The sequence below is a fragment of the Pinus tabuliformis genome, chromosome 7 (assembly GCF_031772625.1).
Source record: "Pinus tabuliformis cultivar Carrire ecotype Pingquan chromosome 7, CPIR1, whole genome shotgun sequence".
Lineage (NCBI taxonomy): Eukaryota > Viridiplantae > Streptophyta > Pinopsida > Pinales > Pinaceae > Pinus > Pinus tabuliformis.
In genome coordinates this window covers 814,025,068-814,047,697 of record NC_142293.1, presented here as the reverse complement: position 1 = coordinate 814,047,697, position 22,630 = coordinate 814,025,068, and the positions used below count along the sequence as shown (strand labels likewise).

The following is a 22,630-nucleotide window of genomic DNA, read 5'->3' as shown; positions in this document are numbered from 1 at the left end:
ATAGAGGAAGCACATGTGGGTCGGCTTCACTGCCGAAAACTCTGATATAGGTAAAATTTTCTTCTCCAAACCAACTTGCTACTGCTGGTAAATCAAAGGAAGCTTGATAGGAAATTTTTGAAATGGGTTTATCAAAAATGGAATAGTAAATGGGCACCATAAAACCATTACAGTTTTGATACAGGTGGTCTTTATAAGAAGACTTCCACAATTTTTGATGATATATATGAATGGGTGAAGGGTCCTGTGCAGTCCATCTCCACCCGAGAACAGGAAATTCGGAATTGAAACAAAGAGTGTCTAAGATATATGCACTATAGTAGAACGGGGGCATTTTCCTTTCTGAAACAACAGTCTGAGATCTAAAATCACGAACAACTACTGCTAATTTATCCGAAAGAATAGTAGCCCAATCCATAATCCAACTATTTACTGCTGCCTCCATTAAAGGAACCATTTCAATGGTAAAATTGGCAGAATCATGCAATCCCCACAGCCTACACATCATAATCCCCGCATAACAATAAGGAGAAGCCAAAGAATCGACCGAGTACTTACCGGAGGATTCGTGCTTGTGCTTGTTGGGATTTTGCCTCCAATCCTTGATAGGTTCAGATTCGACCTCATTCTCGCTTGCGAACTTCTCCAAGAAGGCCTTGTTATATATTTTCTCTGGCTCAGGAAAATGATACATTTGCCTTAGGTCATCTGGCTTGAATGATCCGAAAATCCTCCCATCTCTTGTATTAAAAGTTCTGTCCAATATGGGGATTTCTTCAATCGCCCATCGCACAACGTCTGTATAGGGAAGAATTTGATCTCTGGCCACTATCCTGTGAAGGGAAGAGTCGGCCAAATCTTTGAGGGTTGCATCAGACTTCTTGAGTAAGTCCACACTAGCTTCTGTCACCACCTTTTCTGGTTGCTCAGCTTCAATTAGGTTATAAGTGCCCTGCCAAGTAACTCTGGTGAGCCCCGTGCATGTGGTATCGGATATTAGTCCCTTCTTCTTATTTGCGGCCGCTTGTCCTGCAGTTGGTGTTGCGGAAGCACCTGCAGTCTTCTTGGACTTCTTTCCCATCTTCTCAGGCCTAGCTTCTGTGAATGAATTCTGCACAAAGAGGCAATTGGGCGTAATACACAGAGATAGCGATGAAAAACTCTTAAGTGATACAGCACATATGAATAGATGCGTAACTGAAGGATTTAGCTTTTAAAATGGGCGCGGATACAATCCGTAAAAAGATTTTAGGACATGATCTTATTAATTAGCCGTTTTCAATCTGTCATTCCTTAAATGCCCATTATATCGTTATTTGGGTGAACGATTCACTTAAGCATGAAATGGACGTTTTGGCGGTTGAGCATAGATGAAGGATTGCGTGAGCGATCAAGCTTTTATTACAAATGAATTGTGCCATCCCATCACTTAACGGCTCTTCGTCGAAAACCGCGCTTTATCGGATCGCAATCGGGGGTGTGATTAGTGTGCTTTAATGGTGTGTATTGGATATCACCGATCGCCGAATGCGATATCGCATCGGCGAAAAGCTTTGAGCGCAATAAGACTTGGGTGAGATTGCCGCCGATATCCGATTCCTGATTGCGCATCGCATCGGGACAAGTCTTTGGGAACATCACAACTGTTGTAGCGTGTCGCCGATCGCCGAATTCGCCGAATACGTATTGCGTCGGGACTATTGGCATAGGGCGTTATAACATGTTCATGGGATATCGCCGATCGCCGAATGCGCCGAATGCTCATCGGCGGAAAACTTTGGGATGCTTAATTATAATTCATGTGTCATTGCGATATGCGATCTTACGATCGCTTTATCGCAATGACAAATCATTACACGATTTATTTTGCCCAGAAAGCTTTATAAAGTGCATTTATTCATTTATTGGACTTTTTTGGATTATAATAGCATTGATACCAAATTAAATTTTAAAGGGACCCATTTCATACGTTAATGTTTATAAGTAAAAATGATATGAAATGGGGGGTTGTTGTAGAGCACAACAATTGGCGATTCGCTGGAAGAACCAGTTATCTCTTTCAAAAAATAGAAACATTTAAGCTTTTTCAGAAAATAGAGTTTCAATCAATGGGGAAATTTCTAATATAACTAGATTTCAATATATTCTGAGAAAAATGAAACTATTTTGTTGACTTCCTCTTGTTTAAGAAAATAAAAACATTCTAAGCTTTGAAATAGGTCTTTATTGGTTTGTAATGATAAAATAGAATACCTTTCCAAATCAGCCTTTTATAGTAAACTCATCTGTCATAGGTAGAGCCTCTGCTGCCAGCAAACATCTATAGTTTCGACAGGGATACCTTTTAACCATGTGATTGTCCATTGTCCCATCCAATTAAGAGTGTGATTAACAGAATGAATTCAAAATATTTTTTCATATTTTGTATTTCATTTCCTTTTTCTTCTTTTTCATTGATAAGATAAAAAGCCATTGTTCTGGTTTGGTGGCCAGCTGTTGACAATGCCACTCACTGATAGTAGTTTAACTGAACAAGCTGGCTCGTGATGAGACCCCTTGTCTTGTAATTTCAAGCCATTACCCTGTTTTGGTTTGCAGTATTGGTAATGTCAGATAAACTGTTTCTCTATGAACGTGGTAAGCAGGCCCAGAAATTCAAAATCTATTTCGTCATGTTTGGGGCCTTTGAGAAGATCGCTGCAAGGGGGCATATACCAATGACTTGTTAGCATAGCATAGGACAAGACATAGTTATGCCTTTCAGAGTATAATAGGGTGGAGGAGGGCAGAGTGACAAGAAAACATACATAATAGGCAGTGATTGTGCTGCAGAGTTCCCATGTACCAATTTGATTTGCATATCAGTTTTGGCAAACAGATACTCCTCCTTAGATTGAAACCCACAACCCGTCATCAAAAGGAAGGATTAAGATGTCTAATAAGTGTACATGAAAATGAAATAGCTGCAGAGCACGTTGGCATGAAAATCATATTTACAAAATATTACCTGAAGTTCGATCCAAAGCCAACTGCCACTGTTGGCCATTGTCAAGGATTTTAGCATGATCATTGCCCCATGTAATGTCGACATCATTGTAGAAATTTGCGGAGACAGTTAGAAGGAGATTAACAATAAAAGAAAGAGGAGGGGCATGCCCATTCTCATTGAATTAAAAGATATAAATGCAAGGACAGAGTAATGCAGGGAGAATATGAAGGGAAAGGAACAGAATAGGCCGAGACGCTGCGTGAAAATAGAATAGTGGATTGAATGAGTGACAAAACAAGCAATAAGCTGAAATTGAGAGCGATGTGCTGCGAGAGATGGCTGTTTGGGGTTATATATATCACAAGAATGGCAGTAGGCAGCGTCGGGTAAATGAGCGAAGGGAATATGTGATCATCCGCGTGGAGGTGGAAGGATGGAGGAAAGGTGAAACACAAGAGCGAGAGGGTATACGCGGCGGCCAGCCTAACATAATGAATGATTGAAGGGCACCGTGGCAGACAAAGTTGTAAGAGTGAGTTCCAACTTTAGTGGATTGCTTTCACTTGCGGGTGGGGCATATTCGAAAGTGACGTAACTAGCATTTGCACCTATGTTGCAAAGGAAACGCCGTAAGGCATAGACTGTGGAAGAATATGGAAATGTTAATGGGCATTGTTGAAAGCAAGGGTCGATGATAAATAGTTGCAATTGAAATTGTTAGTTATGTGTATGCTGAATATAGATATTTTATAAATAATAGTGTCTAGAAGAATAGCGACATGTGAATGGACATTGTAGTTGTGTATGTTGAATATAGATATTTTATAAATAATAGTGCGTAGAAGAATAGTGACATGTGAATGGACATTGTTGAACGCAAGGGTGGATGATATTGAGTTACACTTGAAACTATTAGTTATGTGTGTTTTGAATATGGATAAGTAATAGTAGTGTGTGGAATAATAGCAACATGTGAATGGACATTCTTGAAAGAAAGGGTGGATGATAATGAGTTATAGTGAATGTCATATAGAGGTTATCCATTATTCATGTAGTAGTTGTTGTTTATGTGAACATATTTTTGTACATTATTTTAATTTTTTTTTTGTATTTGGAGATTTTGTTTTTCCATATGTTACATATTTAAGAATGAATTGTCACTTTTAAAGAGGGCACACAAGGTTGCTAGTTGTCACAAACCATCGTGAGAGTAAAAATTAAATGTCATTTTCCTACTACATGGTTCTATCAACTAGGTGTTTCGAAAAATACAAGTGAAAGCCATCAAACTCCTTGCTGAAATCAAACTCTCTGGTGAACTTTTCGTAAATATAGGGATGCACAAATTCCTTAACTTGCCAGAACTCTATTAAAATGAAATTTTTCACTACTAACTTCACATGAGATGTCATGAACTTTCTTTTGGATAAAACCTCGAATGTGCTTTTAATATCCCAATTCAACTCTCGGTGAAATTTTCGTCGATATAGGGATGCACAAATTCCTTAACTTGCCAGAACTCTATTAAAATGACATTTTTCACTACTAAGTTCATATGAGATGTCAATTAAACTGTTTTATTATTATTATTTTAATTTTGTTTCATTATGCATACTAAATATTTTTTTCATATAAAACTAAATTTAAATGTTTACTCATTTACAAATACTACAACACATACCCCTTTTTCGGATTGATGTTTATGAGTAGTAGGCCAAAACTTGCGAAATGATTAAATTTATTTTCCAAAATTTTAGAGATGCCCATTTGAAAACCCTGGATATATTAGTGTTTGATATGAACAAGTTTCGAGCATACTGGTTGTTGAGGTACAGAGTTTTCTATAAATTGCTACCGAGCAAGGAAGAAGTCAAAAGAGGATTGGTACTAAAACCATGGCCGCAACTCAAGGACTTGTGTTCTTGTCCCCAAATAAGACACTGCAACTAACATATGAAGGTGAGTTTTATGAGGTACTCATAGCAAGAGCCCAGCTCTCCGCCATAGCAGACAAAGGGGGCATACCCTCATCTACAGATATTGTAAAGCAACTGTAGCCACATTTTGAATATTGCTACAAGGGCTTAGAGCATACTATATTGCAGGCTGTAAAGACTCCACATTCAAAACAAAATGGAAAGATAAGATGAGAAACATATTGGATCATAAAGCAATAGAGAGTATAGTGGAAGCATGGGATCGTTATAATTATCATTGGTCCTCCTTAAGCCTTGCTAGGATTGGTGGCTTAGGCAAGAAGAGTGATTTTGTAGGTATCATTTTCATTTTGTTGCTCCTATGGGGCTTCTTAGATTCAGAATTTGAAGGGACCCAACATGGGAAAAGTGTTGTTTTGTGGCTTGGGCCTGTAACACATAGACTGTACTCATATTAGGCTATGCATTTATATACACCCTTTCGCTCTAGTTTTCCAACCATAAATCTCTCTGACAAAAGCACTGTCTTGACTGGAACCCTTCTTATGGTGACAATGACAAGAACTTCATGCAGAGACCCCACATTCTTTACATAATTCTCAATAATCAGTGGTAAGATGGAAATAAGGTCACTGTAGAAGAAACAAATTCCCGGTACACGTGAATTCACCCTGGCAAGCAATCCATTCAAACCTTCTATGCCGAGTTTTTTCTGTGCTAAAAATTTATACTTTTCTGCCTTCCATAGTTCCAAGAGAACATTATGGTCAGAGAAATTGTTGCAATTAGGAAGGGACACCAACCTCCCTGTGGTACCTTATTCAATACAAATGATAGATAAACGCCTTCAGAGATAGCAAAAAACATAGTGAAGGGTAGTATAAGCAAAATATTTTGTGTAAACGATGTCCCATGCACTATTTAACATAGATTATCCTTCTAATATTCTCACTAGTGAAGGAAACATGTTTTTCCAAGTCCCAAAAGTCAATAAAAACAACATATTATCAATGCAACAATGCAAAGGTTTCTATCTTCCTATATTTTACATAACAATTGAGCCTCAAGGGTTGGCACTTCCAAAGGAGCGTGATCAATTCTTCTTAAAATTCGCCACAACCAAAACAACACCATCAAGACCAGTAACAATATAAGTAAGAAAAATAAAATATCTAACCATATATATGCTATTATTCTCTGCTGGTAATCCATAAGTGCTGACGTTTCAAGAGCTGATGCAGATTCAAGTAGCAAGCTAGCCAATGTTGTCAATTTTCTATAAAACATTTGGTAAACAAACTTTGAATCTCAAATTCACCAAACAATGAGCAGGATTAAATAGCTCTAATTATCTCCATATAGCTCAGCTCACATATCCACTATCAAAACTGAAGTAAATTGAAAATGCTCTCAAAACTTTTACCTCTTCCAAAACATAATTTAAAAACACATTGTAACATCTTGTCCATCTTTTACCTATCTAATGATAACCTAAAAATCACAGAACTTTGGTAATCTTCTTCTACCATGCCAAGATTTCAAATCATGATTCATACGTATGGTCTATATAGACTCAAAGGTCATGCATGCTCATTAGTCTCCACCCTAGATTGATGAGCAACATGTTTGCTAAATAAAAGCATAGATAATCTACCATAAATTTAAAAATGAATGCATATTTAAAACATGGTAAATGCTTAGAATTTTCATTATATATTGAATATCAGTACATTATGATATGAAATAAGGCAACATTTTTCATCCCTATGGTGGAAAATAAGCTCGGGGGAAGCAGCTAAGAGCCATTGACTGTTTTATGATTGAGAATGTTGTTGTAATCAATGCTTGACTGGCTACAATGGCTGCTAAAATGGCAACAATGAACATTGACTAATACATAGGCTGTGGTATTGCTTTGTAAAATGTAGAGCCTATGTCCCCTGTGTTGTTTATCAAATAAGTCGTTTGTCTCGTATATGTGATAAGCAGAGATGGGTAAACCAACACACAGAAAGCAAGCTGCAACAAACAACCCGAATTTCTCATTATGGTACTAAAACTTAAGGAGGATGAAGCATGTAGGTATGATGAAATACTAATAATTATGTCCTTGTCAGACATATAGCTTGGACCTGGATTGATTTCCTGTTGAAATGGCCCAAGTCTGCAAACATGGCATCGACACCTGGATCCAGTCAGAACAAAGCACTGATGTTAGTGTTTCTATTTGTATAGCTTTAACATAAATAATTGGGATAAAGTTCTGAATTTTCTTTGAGAAAATCATTGGTATGGATTTATCAATTTAGAAAATAGTTCCAAGTATACTATATGATAAAATGAGACACATATCATCATGCGAATAATCAATACCTGTTATACATAAGACTACACCTCCAAGCATCACTCATCCTTATTAGTGATATTCATTAAAGTAATAGTATATATAATATGGGTTGAATGCCTTGAATGCTCCAGGATAATATTTCACAATATTATACTGTCCTATCATGATGTTGGTCACGAACCAGGGAATCATTATGGGTGAGAACATGAAGCTAACTTTACTTGTACCAAGTACCTACACTTTAGATGAAACACCAATGTATTCAAAATGCTTCTCTGAGTATGATGATGGTGTCCGAGCTGTTTTAAATAGGTGAAATTCTGATAAGATGAATGGCACTGAGTGCTATGAATTAGATGAATGGCATTGTGTGCTATAAATTTCACCTGTTTAAAATAGCTCAAACACCATCATCATAGTCAGAGAAGCATTTTGAATATAATGGTGTTTCATCTAGAGTGTAGGTACTGGGTAAATAAGCAAAGAGAGTTTGGTTATGCTCTCAAAGATTATCCCAAAGAAGAACAAGGAAGTAGCCATGATATAGGTGTTCTGAATTCTACATATTGCAGGTTTGTTCAGGTGGATCCTAATATTTATATTCGTCGCTTGCTGGAGTGCGGAAATAGCAGAGCCCTAGCAGAGGGCAAGACGATTCATGGCCATATGGTTAAAACCGACTTTGAGCCAAGCATCTATTTGTGGAATTGTATGATTGACATGTATGTGAAGTGTGGGAGAATTAAGGATGCATGCCAAGCATTTGACACAATACCTAAACGAGATGCCTGTTCATGGACTACGGTTCTTACAGGTTATGCAAAATGTGGGTATGTGGAAAATGCACAGTCTCTGTTTGAAAAAATGCATGAACGTAGCATAGTTTCTTGGAACGCAATGATTGTGGCATATGCCCGATGTGGTGATCAGGTTGAAGCCATGGATTTATATGGCCAGATGCAATGGATGGCCATGAAACCTAATGAGTTCACCTTAGCCAGTGTTGTAAGTGCATGCATGGTGGATTTAGGATATGGGAGGAAAATTCATGGACCGGTTGTTAAGCTTGGATTTGAGTCAAATGTATTTGTTGGGATTGCTCTTGTTGATATGTATGTCAAATGTGGGAGAGTAGCTGGTGCACGCCAAATGTTTTATTTAATGCCAGTTCGAAATATTGTTTCTTGGACTGCCATGGTTGCAGGATATGCCCAAAATGGGCAAGTGGACGAGGCCACAAGGTTTTTTAATCAAATTCACCAGACCGATATGAAGCCAAATGAGTTGACATTTGTCAGTGTCGTCAATGCGTGTGTTATTCACATTGATTTGTAGTTTGGCATACAGGTCCATGCGTACATTATCAAAAGTGGATTCCAGTCCCAAGTTTCCGTGTGCAATGGTATTGGTACAATGTATGCCAAAACTCAAACCATAGAAAATGAACTATGTGTGCTTGATAAAATTCAGGAACAAGACTTAATCTCATGGAATGCAATTATTGCAGGATATGCACATAATGGCCATTATCAGGAGGCCTTCAAGCTTAGTTTCCAAATGAAACAGACAGGTGTGAAACTGAATCAATTCACTTATGCAAGCATTCTCAGTGTAAGTTACAGCTTACCTGCTTTTGAAGAAGGTAAACAACTTCACAGCCACATTATCCAGACTGGTTTTGACTCAAATATGTTCGTTGGAAGTGCTCTTGTAGACATGTATGCTAAATCTGGCAGCCTACAATATGCCCGTCAAGTGTTAGACAAAATGCCTCAACAAGATGTGATCTCCTGTAATGCAATGATTGAAAGGTATTTGCAGCATGGGCATAGTGAAGAGGCTCTAAAACTCTTTTGTCAAATGCAACACACTGGTTTGAAGCCAAATGAGACAACTTTTGCTAGCATTGTTAGTGTGTGTGCCAACTTAGCAGTTCTTGAGCATGGAAGACACATCCATGCCCACATTTTTTGTATGGGGTTTGAGTCACCCATGTCTGTGGTCAACGCCCTGGTTACTATGTATGCCAAATGTGGAGGCATAAAAGATGCACGGAAAGTTTTCAAGAAGATGATTGAGTGTGATGTTGTCTCATGGAATGCAATGATTGTTGGTCATGCTCAGCATGGGGATGGGGTGGAAACCTTGAGACTTTTTGAGCAAATGCTACTGACAAGCATTAGGCAAGATGCCATAACCTTCCTTGGTGTTCTCTCTGCTTGCAGCCATACAGGTCTAGTAGATCGAGGACATTACTACTTTCATTCCATGACGCATGAACATAACATCACACCAAGAATGGATCATCATGCCTGCATGATTGACCTTCTTGGTCGTGTTGGTCATCTATACGAGGCAGAAGATTTCATCAATAAGATGCCATTTGAACCTGATGTCAGTATTTGGGTGGCACTGCTCAGTGCTTGCAGAGTTCACGGCAATATAGATATAGGAAAGTGTGTCACACAATTGCTTTTCGATTTGGAGCCACAAAATACTTTTGCATATGTGCTGCTTTCAAATATCTATTTTGCAGCTGGTAGGTGGGATGACGCAGCCAAGGTTAGAAAAATGATGAAGGACAAAGACGCAAAAAAGAAGCTAGGGTTCCACTGGATTGAGGTCAAGAATAGAGTACATGCATTCATGTCAGAAGATAGAACACACCCACAAATAGAAGAAGTTCATACAATGTTGAATACATTGGCCGGGAAAAATCAAGGAGGCAAGTTATGTACCGAACACAAACTTTGTCCTCCATGATATGGAGGATGAACATAAGGAACATGTCCTCTACCATCACAGTGAGAAGCTCGCCATTGCATTTGGGCTTATGAGCACACCTCCTGGGGCCCCTATTCGAATAATAAAGAACCTTCATGTATGTAGTGACTGTCACAATGCTGTCAAGTTTATTTCTAAGATTTTTGGACGTGAAATTGTAGTAAGGGACATTATACGTTTTCACCATTTTAGGATGGAACGTGCTCTTGTCAGGATTATTGGTAATACAAGATGAAGTTTGAGCACTATTTGGGAGTGGCTTGAATGATTCTCTATGTTATCCTCTATTGGTCTAGAAGTTGCCTCTTGTGACACGTGGAAATAAGGAGAAACATGTTGAGGATATGTCAGTTGTCTCGTAGCTTCTTCATGTGGAGCAGGCTCACCTCTGGTAAGTTTCATACAATATTTTGTATTGCTTTGATAGCATGAATGGATGCATTAAAAGTTTAGTATGTTAAGCTTGATTATTGACAAGACGGTTCTGATCTTGTTGCATGACACATAAGACACTTTCTTTTATAGTACTCATTTTTAACATTTTTTACTGTCTTTATAGCTGCACTAGTTTGGCAAATTGTAAAAATTTCCCTTTGGAGAAATGTTAGGAACATCACTTTCTAAAGAGAACAAAAGCATGGGTGAGAAGCAACATTACAAAACATATGTTTTTTCACAATTCTGCTTTTTATATGTTGAAGTGCTAATTCGGTCATTTATCATTATTGAGTTGCTTAGAAGGAGGGATGCAATCGATCTTTCTTGATCAGGAAACCAACTTGAACTTTTGAATGGAAGGGAACAAATGGCATGTTGATTAATGTCAAACATTGAGGAATCCCAACTTTGGAATGGCACAACATTGTTTATGTAAGCCCCCATCATTGTAAGTCAGGTTTATACTAATTTTATATTATTTCAGAATAAAGTTTTAATTTAATTTAATTATAATTTTAAGCTAGTAAAACATCAAGTACCCTAGAATGTTTCCCACTGCTAGACGGTTTTTTGTTGAAATTGCTTTACAGACCCCAGAAATGCTTTGCAGCTAGGCCTTCCAATTGATATCATTTTTTTGCAATTACAGATGTCAAGTTTCTATTCTAGAGTGATGGAGATGCAGCGTTGCGTGTTGGTGGGAACAGAAAACAGATAGAAAATATCAAAAAATTGAAAATAAATATTGTGCACAGGAGCTCCACAATATTTCAGAACTGTGAATAATGGATAGCCTTGTGTGATAATGCCTCGCATGCATAAAAGGAAAAGAAATAAGTTATTTAACCTGAATTTTAAAACCCTCCAACTCATAATATAGAGGATCCTTTATTTTTTAAAAGCAGAGGAATATCAATGCATGTATGGTATCTGCAACTTTGAATAAAAGGCATGGTTTGACCACTGAAAAAAACCTTGTGTTCTTTAAAATATTATCCATACAGTTTTTGTCTCCATGGACAAAAATAGTGCTTTCAACAAGTCAGCCAACCAGCTACCCTTGCAAAGGACAGAGGAGGTTCAAACATATCCAGAAAGAGCCGATCTAATTTTCTCAACCAATCTCTCATGCAATCCAAATTGACATGATTTGCCAAGAAGACAAGGCTCCCAAGGAGTCAATCATGCAGCTTGTTGGACTTATTTATATACTAGATCTTTATTACACACCACCTTACATAAACTATTTTCCACAATGATAATTTGAAAGTTTTAAGTAGGGAGTCAAGATGGCTTTACAAATATGGCACTGTTTAGGCCTGACACCTGGTTAACTTAAAATATATACCCTTTAACGGGGAATATAAACGGTACACAGAGAAGGCATGCAGCAGCAATGGTGGGTACAACAACTCCCTGATCAAAAGCCTTTTTAATACCCCCTGTCCTGGTGACGTGTTGATAGATCAAGTATGCAGAAGCCGCTATGGAAATGACTATTCCAGCTTGGGTTCCTCTGCAAATCAACAACATCCCATAAACAACCATCCACATTTCCAAACACCAATTCAATCATTTGTTAAGGAAAACAACAACTTGCCTCAGGTTCATGGCTTGATAAGGAGCAATAATCACCAGTAACACAAATAAAAATGGCAGTTCCAATTCCCCTGTTCCCAACAAATTAAGTTTTTCAAACACTACAGTTCTGTCATGCAATTCAACTCAATATACTGTGCAGAAAAGAACGACCAAGTAAAATAGGATGGCATTTAAGTTCTTGTGACTCACCAGGAATGTAGTAAAATAGTCTAACAAGGAAGACCAAAAAGGCAGTCCACAAACCATAATCACCTCTGTAATAATGTAGACAAACAAATCCAAATGTGGGGTGAAGTTTAAACTCTCAGTTCACTTCACTGGAATTTGTCTAATTTTGCAACTGGGAAGAACCTGGTCACCCGATCTGAGAAATGACATCTCCAGGTGCCTCTAGGGCCAACAATGGAACAAGGAAAGATTTGTCGATGGATGTGTGCTTTGATAACATCAAAACCCTGCAACAACATAATTGAATCATTTTTTGCCTCAACAACTACTTGAGTCCCAAAAATAAAAGTTGAATTATGACTCAAAAAAGCCTAATGCCTTTTTTAAAGTACTGACCTTTGGAAACAGGCAAAAGCAAAAGCAAATAAAACTTGAGACATTTGTGTATAAAGATCTAAAGCTGAAATAAAAATTAAACTATGAACCCCAAGGGAGCCTTTGAGGTATTCCATTTTCTGAGAGGAATATATTGACAATTGGAAACAATCAGAAAGCAAAAGCTAAAAAGCTCAACGGATTGCTGTAGTAGAAAAATCTAGTAAATTGAGGTTGCCTATCCCAAATTAGTTAGCATTCTGAAGGAGCCCCTTGTCTCAACAGTAGGCTTGAGAGAGATTTTCCTTAACAAAGTTATCCTTAGCAGAGTTTTGAAGTTGAGAGAGATTGTCCTTAACAAAGTTATCCTTAGTAGAGTTTTGAGCTGATCTTTAGAGGGGGGGGATTGTATAGCTGGAAAACCAATCCGAGATGCTCTAAGAGAGATTGTCATTAACAAATTTATCCTTGGCAGAGTTTTATGCTGATCTTTAGAGAGGGGATTGTATAGCTGTAAAACCAATCCAGGATGCTCTAAGAAAGGCTTATCTAATCATTGTTTTACACAAATTCTGCACAAAAAGAAATATGACCGAGAAAGCAAACATACTTACTTAACCGATCAACCATTAAGTTAGTAGGAGACACCACTTCATTGACAATACAAACACCACTACATTATAACTAAACTTTAAACTGTATCCTTGGCAGAATTAGCACTATCGAGCAGTTTCGAAGTCCTGGAGACAAAAAGAGTTCAAAGGGCATGAGGAGGGGTTCGTAAGGAGAGAGGTGACCACCTAGAGAAACAGAGTGTGAATACTATGTTGCCTTGGGGAAGGTTATCTGGGGCTGCCTTGGGGAAGGTTATCTGGAGCTGGCTTGGTGCCAGTGGAAACCTCCCTGCCAGAGAGAAAATCTGACTTTTCCAGGCTGGACTACGGTTTTGGGCCCTGAGAAGTAATCTGTGAGAGTTTACTCTCAACAACTGGAACAGAAGGAGGAAGCTCGGGGGGAACTTGGACGTGATGGCCATTGCCAGTTCCATAGGTTGGGAGGTGTGGTCCTGTCCCAAATTCACTTCCTTGGAAAACTGTGAACGCATCAGATAAGTAATTATGTTTATGATATGCTTCTGAGAATCCAACAGATAAGAATAAGTAATTCCGTTTAGGTTATGCTTCTGAGAATGCATCAGATAAGAAAAAGTAGTTTTGTTTATGTTATGGGAATGCATTAGATAAGCCAAATAATACTGCTTATGATATGTTGCTGAGAGCGCAATAGATAAGTAAAGAATGCAGCTTAAGTAAGAAAAGACTGCTTTTGTTATGTACCTATGAATTAAAGATGTAACTGGGACAACAAGTGGTATATGTAAGACTTACACAGTACTTATTTGAGTATGCATTCTTGGACAAATAAATTCTGCAATAGATAAGTAAAGAATACAACTTAAGTAAGAAAAGACTGCTTTTATTATGTACCTATGAATTAAACATGTATCTGGGACAAGAAGTGGTATATGTAAGAATTACACAGTACTTATTTGAGTATGCATTCTTGGACAAATAAATTGTACAAATTGATAGAGCATACTGTGAGATATACCTGTCTAATAGGATTGAAATGGTAATGTTATTCAACCCATAATCAACAGAGACACTGTGACTGATAAACTAAAGTAAAGGGAGTAAATGAACCATGTTCATAGTGCCAATACACTGGTCTGAGGGTAAGTGAGGTATTAAAATACCTATCCTCTAGCCAGGGTAACCTGTTCAGGTAGATTGACCCTCTTGGGGAAGAAACCCCAATTTCAAAGAAAGGGGAAACTGGGAAATCTCCGCTGTAGAAATGATACACAGCGAGCAAATGCAAATAACAGTATTCCTCAAAACGATAGGAATGAAACCCATAACCCTGTTTATTTATAGAATGAACTGTAAAGAGAGATATCAGCAATCTTATTCATTAACTGGAAATGAGTAAACCTGTGAAACACCGAGGAGATGTAACAGCATGACTACCCCATTTCTTCCAGACATAAATACATTTTTTTAAAAGACTAATACAATAGCTGAAAGGGCGAAAAGATGCTCCAGAACTTAACTAGGCATAGAGTTGAATGAATATTATTACTATGCTGGGAGTGATCTTGAGGGAGTATTCTGTTTGAGTTTGTTTTGATCACACAGATGGAGAATGAACGGGAGCCATCATGGAGTATGGTGGGAAGAAATGGCATGCAGTTCTCGAGTCTATTTGCGTTCTTCCAATAAAAACAAGCCTAGATCCATCCCAAGCAGCTGAGTTACACATGGGAAAATTTATATTGCCAATCAATAAGCTTAAGTCAATAAATGACAGTTGAAACATGTGGCAGCCAAAAATAAATACGTCCACACTATCTACTACCGATCTTCTTTTATATCTTTGTGCTTAGCATTAGTTTACACAAAATGCAAGATTCGACTATCTCTTGTGCCAAAATGCCAGCAGCAAGGATCTTACATCCTTTGTTCTAATATATGTTCTGTCTTCTCCTATTGTGAGAACAAACTTATTCTAACTTGTGTTGCATTGTATTTACTGTAGCATCCTTTCCCCATTTGCAAGCTATCTGTGCATCTTTAAACTCTCCTACCAAAGCAAGATTGGTTTCTTGCTAACTGCTAGTTTGTTGGCTTCATCTATCTGAACCCCAATCAAGGGATAAAACAAATTGCAGTGTAACTTCTTTTGAATCAATGGATAGAACTTCTTTTCATGTTTTCAATCAAATCTTTTTGGAAGAAACTGTGTTGGGCGTGGGAAATGTTTGTTGTTTTGAGGGATGCTCTACCTATGAAGATAGCGTTGTTTGTTCCTGATGGTGGGCGGACTGTCCTCAGAAAATTTCCACACACAACACAATTTCTTTTAGAAGCATTTTATCCACAACATCAGTTCAAACTGTGGAAATTTTCATTCCCAAACTTCTTTTCATTTAAAAGATTCAAGGTTAAGATATATTTGCTCTTTGGTTTCCCACACAAACATAATTTCTTCTAAAAACATTTGATCGGCAACATGAGTTCAAACTGTGAAAACATTTTCATATAAAGATGAAAAGATTCAAGGTATATTTACTCTTTTGAGATTATGCACATTCATTCTTTTCCATCATAATTCAATGATGATATTACACAACGTGACATACCCATCTTTCACTGAAATGAAACATCTTCGATTGTTTATCTTGGTGCAATACTCAAGCATTTTACAGGGTTTCATATAGTGAATGATAAGGCTATGAGACTGCCCTTAACAAAATTAACACCAAGGTATCTTTCTGCACAGGATTTCCGAGAACAGTAGTCGAGACTGTCATTTCTCGTTTGTGAAAAACTGGACGCGGGTTCACATAGAAGACTGTGAGAAGACACTGAAAATGCCTTTGTTATTCTTTGAATTTGGAATCCCTAAAAGGGATGGAGGATACAGGGAGAGTTTCATGGAGGTTGTGTACGAGAGTGTGCTAAGGTCTTCAAGAATGGGCGGAGAAGCAGGAGGGAACCTGGTATGGCAGCTATTGTCTCCAGAGGACAAAGATCATATGGGAGATGGGTTTGAGATCGTGTTTTCTCAAGACCAGTCATATGAACGAGTCTTAGGCCTGATGGTCTATGCATTGTGAGGTTTAACAATAGGATGTTCTATGAGAAGGCAATCAGTGCTTGAAGAGATGGTACAGATTACAATAGGATTCAACTTGTTGTGCAGTATTTTCAATGTGTGACTGGCTTCACACAACCTGAGATAATAAAAGACTTGAAGAAGCCAGTGAAAACAGATTCTCCATTTGGTTGGCCTTCGGTGTTTCTGAGAATGGGGAGTGACCCTTTTAATGCAGTTATTGCTCATAGAAATTTTAAGCCCATTTGAATATGCGGCATAGTGCTCAGGAAGTCTATTAAATAAGGTCTCTGAGGATTTCACTAGAATTGGGCTTCTTTGATTTCACTGGAATTGGGCTTCTTTGCTTAGGTAAGGGCCTAGTCTGAATATCTGCCAACTAATCATAAAAGAGAGAGATATACCCGATGGGTGCATGGTCAAGATTCCAATTTAATTTGTAGAATTTATCCTGGTATTTATTCTTCTTCATTAATGGGGGTTGTAGAGTACCCTGTTGAAATATTGTAATCATGTTTTGCTAATGGGTTTCAGTAAGAGCACAAAGTCCAGTGGGATGTGACTTGTAAGCCAAATGAAAAACTCTATTGTTCGATACCAGAATTAACAGTACGGATGAACACTTAAAGGTCACGGTACGGATGGTAGAGTGCTATTAGGCATGTTAATTTTAAGCATGCCTTTCTTTCATTTTTGGAAAATGTATCTTATAGTTCATCAACAAAGAATACATCAAGAATTATATATTATGGAGCTAATGCTTGAGATGACAGGTTACTCGTACCTACATAGACAAAGAGTAATAGTCTATCAGTTCTGACACCAATTGCAAGAAAATATTTGTCTGCATATTTCCTGAAAATGCTATTCTTGAATGAAATCTGGACAACCAATTATGAAACCTGATCTTAAAGTTGTGGGTTCTCCCAAACTAAATGTATTAGTTGCTGAGACTATCATTTCTCATTTGTGAGAAACTGGATGCGGGTTCACATCGAAGACTGAGAAGACACTGAAAATGCCTCTGTTATTCTCTGAATTTTGAATCCCTAAAAGAGATGGAGGATAGAGGGAGAGTTTCATGGAGGTTGTGTATGACAGTGTGCTAAGGTGAGGGAAGAGGAATAACCAAACATGTTCACAGTAATAAAGCCTGCATAGCTTCAAAGGAAATCGTAAGACCAGCCTTAGGCTGAGCTCGCCAACGTGAGTGAGAGACACGATTTGCTCCATTGTTCATATAGAAAAGCGTGACGGCAACTGGGCGTCCAAGTTTATGGTCAGCCCCAAAACGTTTTGTACAGAAGTCTTCCCGCTTCTTCTTCGATTTCAAATCAAGGACGGACTGTCTGGACTCGATAGAGGTGTCGAATATGGTGGCAACTACCTTGTCTGCTTCAGTCCTCGGAGGTTCATACGAATAGATCTCCTCCTCTAAAATTACTAATATTGCAAGACAGCGAAACCATACGTATGTTAACATTACCGGGGGATTCAATCTTTGAATGTAAATGTTGAGGTGAAACAAATAAAACAAAACATATCATACCTTCTTCGGCATCCATATTTATTTTCACCATGGTTATGTCCACTGTATGTACTTCCAGATTCAGTTTATTTAAGGTGCGCTAAATAAATGTTTACATCTACGAAAAAACATCACACTTTTATTGATCTTTTATCACTTGCTTACATCGTGCACTTCCGGAGTTCTTGATAGCCGATAACACCAACCCCACTTGGAGTTTGTTGGGGTTTGTTGCTGGCCTGCAAAAACAACCCATGAAAACAAGTAAAACCCTGGTTTCAAATTAAACATTATAACTCAGAAGGTAAGAGCTTCCAGGGTGAGATTACCCGAGTTCTGCCGTGATGAAATAACGGGGAAGAAACAATGTTCAGTGATACCAGGCCAGAGCCCTAGAAACAAGTTCTGTGGATCGTGTGGAGGATAGCTGAAGCAAGCAAGAACAGTTCTCATTCATATCATTGCTCTGTGAAATAACTTTGTTCGCTTCAGCTTCCCAGCGCATCCAAACCCCGCGACGGTTTCGATGACGTGAGCAACCATTTAACTACCTTCTCTTAATCGAACGACTAACAATACTATAATCGTCTGACGGCGCACAGGAATGACAGGTAGATTTTAGGGAAGTTTATTTCAGAGGGAAAGGTCTTACGGCGTAATTACATGGAACTAAATGCGGAGAAGAAAGTAATGGAGTCCATTAAGATCTCCGGCTGGCTCCAACATCCAACTGGCATTTCAATTTTACTTGTACAGAGAAACAAACCACCGCTGCGTTTCCTTCCTGCCCCACGCGGCGTTTTGCTTTCAATTAATGGCCTTAAACTACTTTGCAAAAACACTGAATCTAACATGTGTATAAAGATATGTCTTTTTCAAACTTTCGCCATCAGAAAAACCTTATTTTGTACCAACTCCATAACATCTGATAACTACTTCTATTAATATAATTAAAATTTTCTTCCCTACATTTACAGTGTCTGTTCGAGTTACTTATCCGCGTCCAGCCAGTTCGCTGAATCGACGGTTTTCATATGAGAACCAAATATTTTGCATTTTGGTGTATATATAATTTGATTTATATAGCTTGACTTACATATATAATTTGATTAAGAGCTTTTTTTCCTTATGTATAAAAGAAATAGGGTAACAGTTTAAGAGTATTTGGTTGATTTAGAGGTATTTAGTAAGACTGAATTTTTCTTTTTTTCTTTTTTTAATGGAATATTAGTTATCTAGAGGTATATGGTAAAAGTGAAATTTTATTTTTTCATAGATCATTAATTAGTAATTTTAAATGGCATGATTTTTTTTAAATAATAATAATGAGTCAATATCAGATAACAACTAGTGATGATTATCTGGTAATTAGTTTGACAATTAAATTATGATAAAATTTTTCACTGTCAAATTATATATATATATATATGGATTGATAAAATACATTTTAACCATATATATTTTTTTATCAAATAAGAAAAAATATATGTAAAAAATTGTAAATATATGTAAATAGAAAAATTGTCCAATAAAAAAAATTCTAAAAAAACCATGTTTGCCGAAGTCGTTTGCATGGAGATTAACGAAGGAAAAAAAAAACTCATCTGAAAAAGGTAAAGGTTTAAGTTAAAAATTCAATTCATGGTAAATTGGTGAGATATATTATGCATAATTAAAAAATATATATTTATTAATTTTTTTTTAAGAATTATAAGTTATTTTAAACATTAGTTTATTCAAAGAATTTGAGATCTATTGAAGTAAATTTAAATTTGTTCAGATTTAAAGTAAATTGCTTCATGGAATTAGTAATTTCTAATTTTTTGTATTTCAAAGTTATATATTTCAAAACAATAAACCAAAAATCTTAATTTGATAGATTAAAATAAATAAGTAAAAAAAATTGTTAAAAAATACAATTTATTAAGGATACTCATTTTATGATAAAACATTTAAAAGTAAAACAAAAAAAGTTATTATACCAAAACCAAAATGATGAAGATAAAATTCATTAAATAATAAACTGTAGAAACTTAGGATCTCAATTCAACAACATATGTATGAAAAAATTGTTTGAAAACCTCCCCATTATAATTAATCCTAAATACAACTCATATCTCCACAAATTGATCATAGAAGAAAATGTTTACAAGGTAGTCATGTTTATGAACCAAAAACATATCCCATCCCGAGATATCCTCTCTACCATCTTTTGCAAAAACAAAACATGGAATGTTACTCCAATGAATAAGACATGAAAATGGAGAAAGTTAAAGATGGAACAAATCCCCACAAACTTTTCTCCCATACCTAAAGAGAAATTCCTCAAACTTTGGTAGCATTCTTTCAATATCCCTCCACATTGTTAAGTTACAATATCTAATAAAACTTAAGAGTTACGGACAAATTAAAAATTAGGGTAGTCATATGAATTAAATATTTAGTAAATGCCAATAGCCATGATGATGATGAAGAATGTCACTAAGACCGATATGGTCTATTGGACCTTAAGAAAGAAACAATTAATTGGGATTATTTAAAATTTTATTCATGTGATCAAAAAGGAGGGAGAGAAGCGTTCCAAGGTCATTGTAGTTTTGTTGATTGAACAAGTCGAGGAGGTTGGTAGCTGGGAAAATGTTTTGGAAATGAGAGCCGATGTGAGTAAGGTTCAAACAAAAATGTTTTTCATCTCTGACTCTCTTAATATCACAAAGGAGACATATTCTCTCATCCTGGGTATCTTGGAAGTAGACCAACATCTGGTTTATGATCATCATTAATAATAATAATAATAACAATAATAATAATATTCCTTTTACCATCATCATTAATAATAATAATAATAATAAAGAAGAAGTTATAATTTAGTTTATTCTCATGATTTTTTACTTTAACAACTCTAGATGTATAATGAAGTAAGTGTTTTGATGCTTATTATGGATTAATGCCTATAGGTATTTACCAACCATTTGATTTATATGGCTACCCTACTTAAGTTAAAGTTGCCATCAATGCTAGAAGCTTAAAAGAAACATAGTTCCCATGTAGAAGATAAAAAGAAAATCAAGGAAGAGGTTGAAGCCAAGAAGAAATAAAAACAAAGAAGAAATTTGAGGAAAACATTGAAATTAAGAGAGAAAGTTGAAATTGAAGTGGAAAAAGATAGAAAAAGCTAAGAAAAACAAGAAGCTAAATTAAAAAAATAAAGTAAATTTATAGGAACTAGTAAAAAATAACTTGAAGATAAGGTTAGTGTAAAGAAAAATAAAGATGATACTCAAGTTGAAAGGATAAGACAAGAATGAGAATAATTAGCACAGAAGACCAATGCCAATGAGTTCAATAGGTAGCATTGATACTCTTCACAACTCAAAAAAGTCTTCACTACTCAAATATGTGCCGCTAACTTGGGTCCAAGCATGGTTGTAGGTGGTGATGGTTCTATTCCAAAACTAGTTATTGAAGTTGTAAATTTGGAATTGCTTATATTTGATAAGCACATGAAGCAAGTAATAAGGTAGAGGCACAAATATATGGGAATTTCCTTGGACTATAAAATATGCTCATTAATGAGACCATGGTGATGAACCTAAAAATGTTGATTTTCTATTATTATTATTATTACTAGTTTATCCACTCTATAAAGCTAATGTGCATAGGGCTATTGACATTGAGAAAAAGATATAGGATTAGGAGAGAGAAATCACATCGCTAGAATATTAGTTCAACTATTACAAATCTAGCAAATATCAAGCTTCTGATTTCATTGATTATGCTTTTAGGGTGTAAACTGAATTAAACACTATACAAAGATAATTTTATGATAGTACAACATCTACAAGTCCAAGGCTTGTCATGACCCTATCCAAGCATGGAAGCTTGCTTATCAACAATATTAGTTATAGTTTGAAAAAGTTAAAGATTGGTAATCTTCCATAGAAAAAATCTCTCATATGAAGTTCCTATTTTCACTTCAAAAGCCCCAAAAAAAAATGAATTTCGACCTAATATAATAGAAGTAGATATCACATAATTCCCTCAAGGGGATTACACATGAAATGACAGACTTTCTATGATGTTATAGGTCATAAGAAACATGGAAAACCATTGCTATTTACCCTCTTTTGGACTCAAAAGATAATTTCTTTACATAAGCACAAGTATGAAACGACATGGAGGATTGTATTAGCACGAGGAGGAAAGGTAATATATCACTCTTTGCGGTTGATTAAGAAAATTTCCAAAGGTTTATGAAAACCCCCACTAAGGACGTAATATTGATCAAGAATTTATGGCCTAAGTTGGAGAAATTTTAGAAAAGAATAAAGAAAATTATTACAACATATGAAGCTTCCTTTAAACAACTTAGTTATCCTAAGATGCTCTTAATAAAAAATTTGAGGCATGGAAAACTTATATAATAAAATGGAGAAAACAAAGAGAAGGAGCTTTATTGAGCAAATGGAACATTCTCCTAAAGGAGGGTATTCAAACAACTTAGGGAAGGAGGGGATGTGGTGGAAGAGACTTGAGTAGGAAAGAGGAATTGAATATTGAATGAGAGAAAATGATAGTTTGATTGGGGTTGTGGCCATGTTCCAACACTAGTTGATGACGTTGTAGATTTGGAATTATTTATTTTCGATAAGAAAATGAAGCAAGTAATAAGGTAGGAGCACAAATGTATGAGAATTTAATTGGATTACAAAATGGTGATCACTACTAAGATCATGGTGATGGAGGTGGTAGAAGAGATCTGAGTAGGCAAGAGGAATCAAACT

At 36.5% G+C, this 22,630-nt stretch overlaps 1 protein-coding gene and 1 pseudogene across 2 annotated transcripts; one reads left to right on the top strand and one right to left on the bottom strand.

Moving 5' to 3' along the window:
- Positions 1–7,714: 7,714 nt before the first annotated feature.
- On the top strand, positions 7,715–10,282 carry LOC149250078 (putative pentatricopeptide repeat-containing protein At3g13770, mitochondrial pseudogene; annotated as a pseudogene).
- A 1,135-nt stretch (positions 10,283–11,417) lies between these two features.
- Positions 11,418–18,652, bottom strand: LOC149250077 (cold-regulated 413 inner membrane protein 2, chloroplastic-like). 2 transcript variants are annotated; one of them, XM_089458908.1, is made up of 6 exons: positions 18,176–18,652; positions 18,012–18,085; positions 12,457–12,552; positions 12,287–12,351; positions 12,096–12,165; positions 11,419–12,011 (listed from the first exon to the last, which is right to left on the bottom strand). In XM_089458908.1, coding segments are annotated over exons 2-6 (414 nt in total). In that variant the 5' UTR covers positions 18,014–18,085; positions 18,176–18,652; the 3' UTR covers positions 11,419–11,830. The 2 variants fall into 2 exon arrangements, with proteins under 2 accessions (XP_089315033.1, XP_089315034.1); XM_089458907.1 differs by lacking the exons at positions 18,012–18,085; positions 18,176–18,652 and having other exon boundaries at positions 11,418–12,011; positions 12,457–13,320.
- Positions 18,653–22,630: the final 3,978 nt, after the last annotated feature.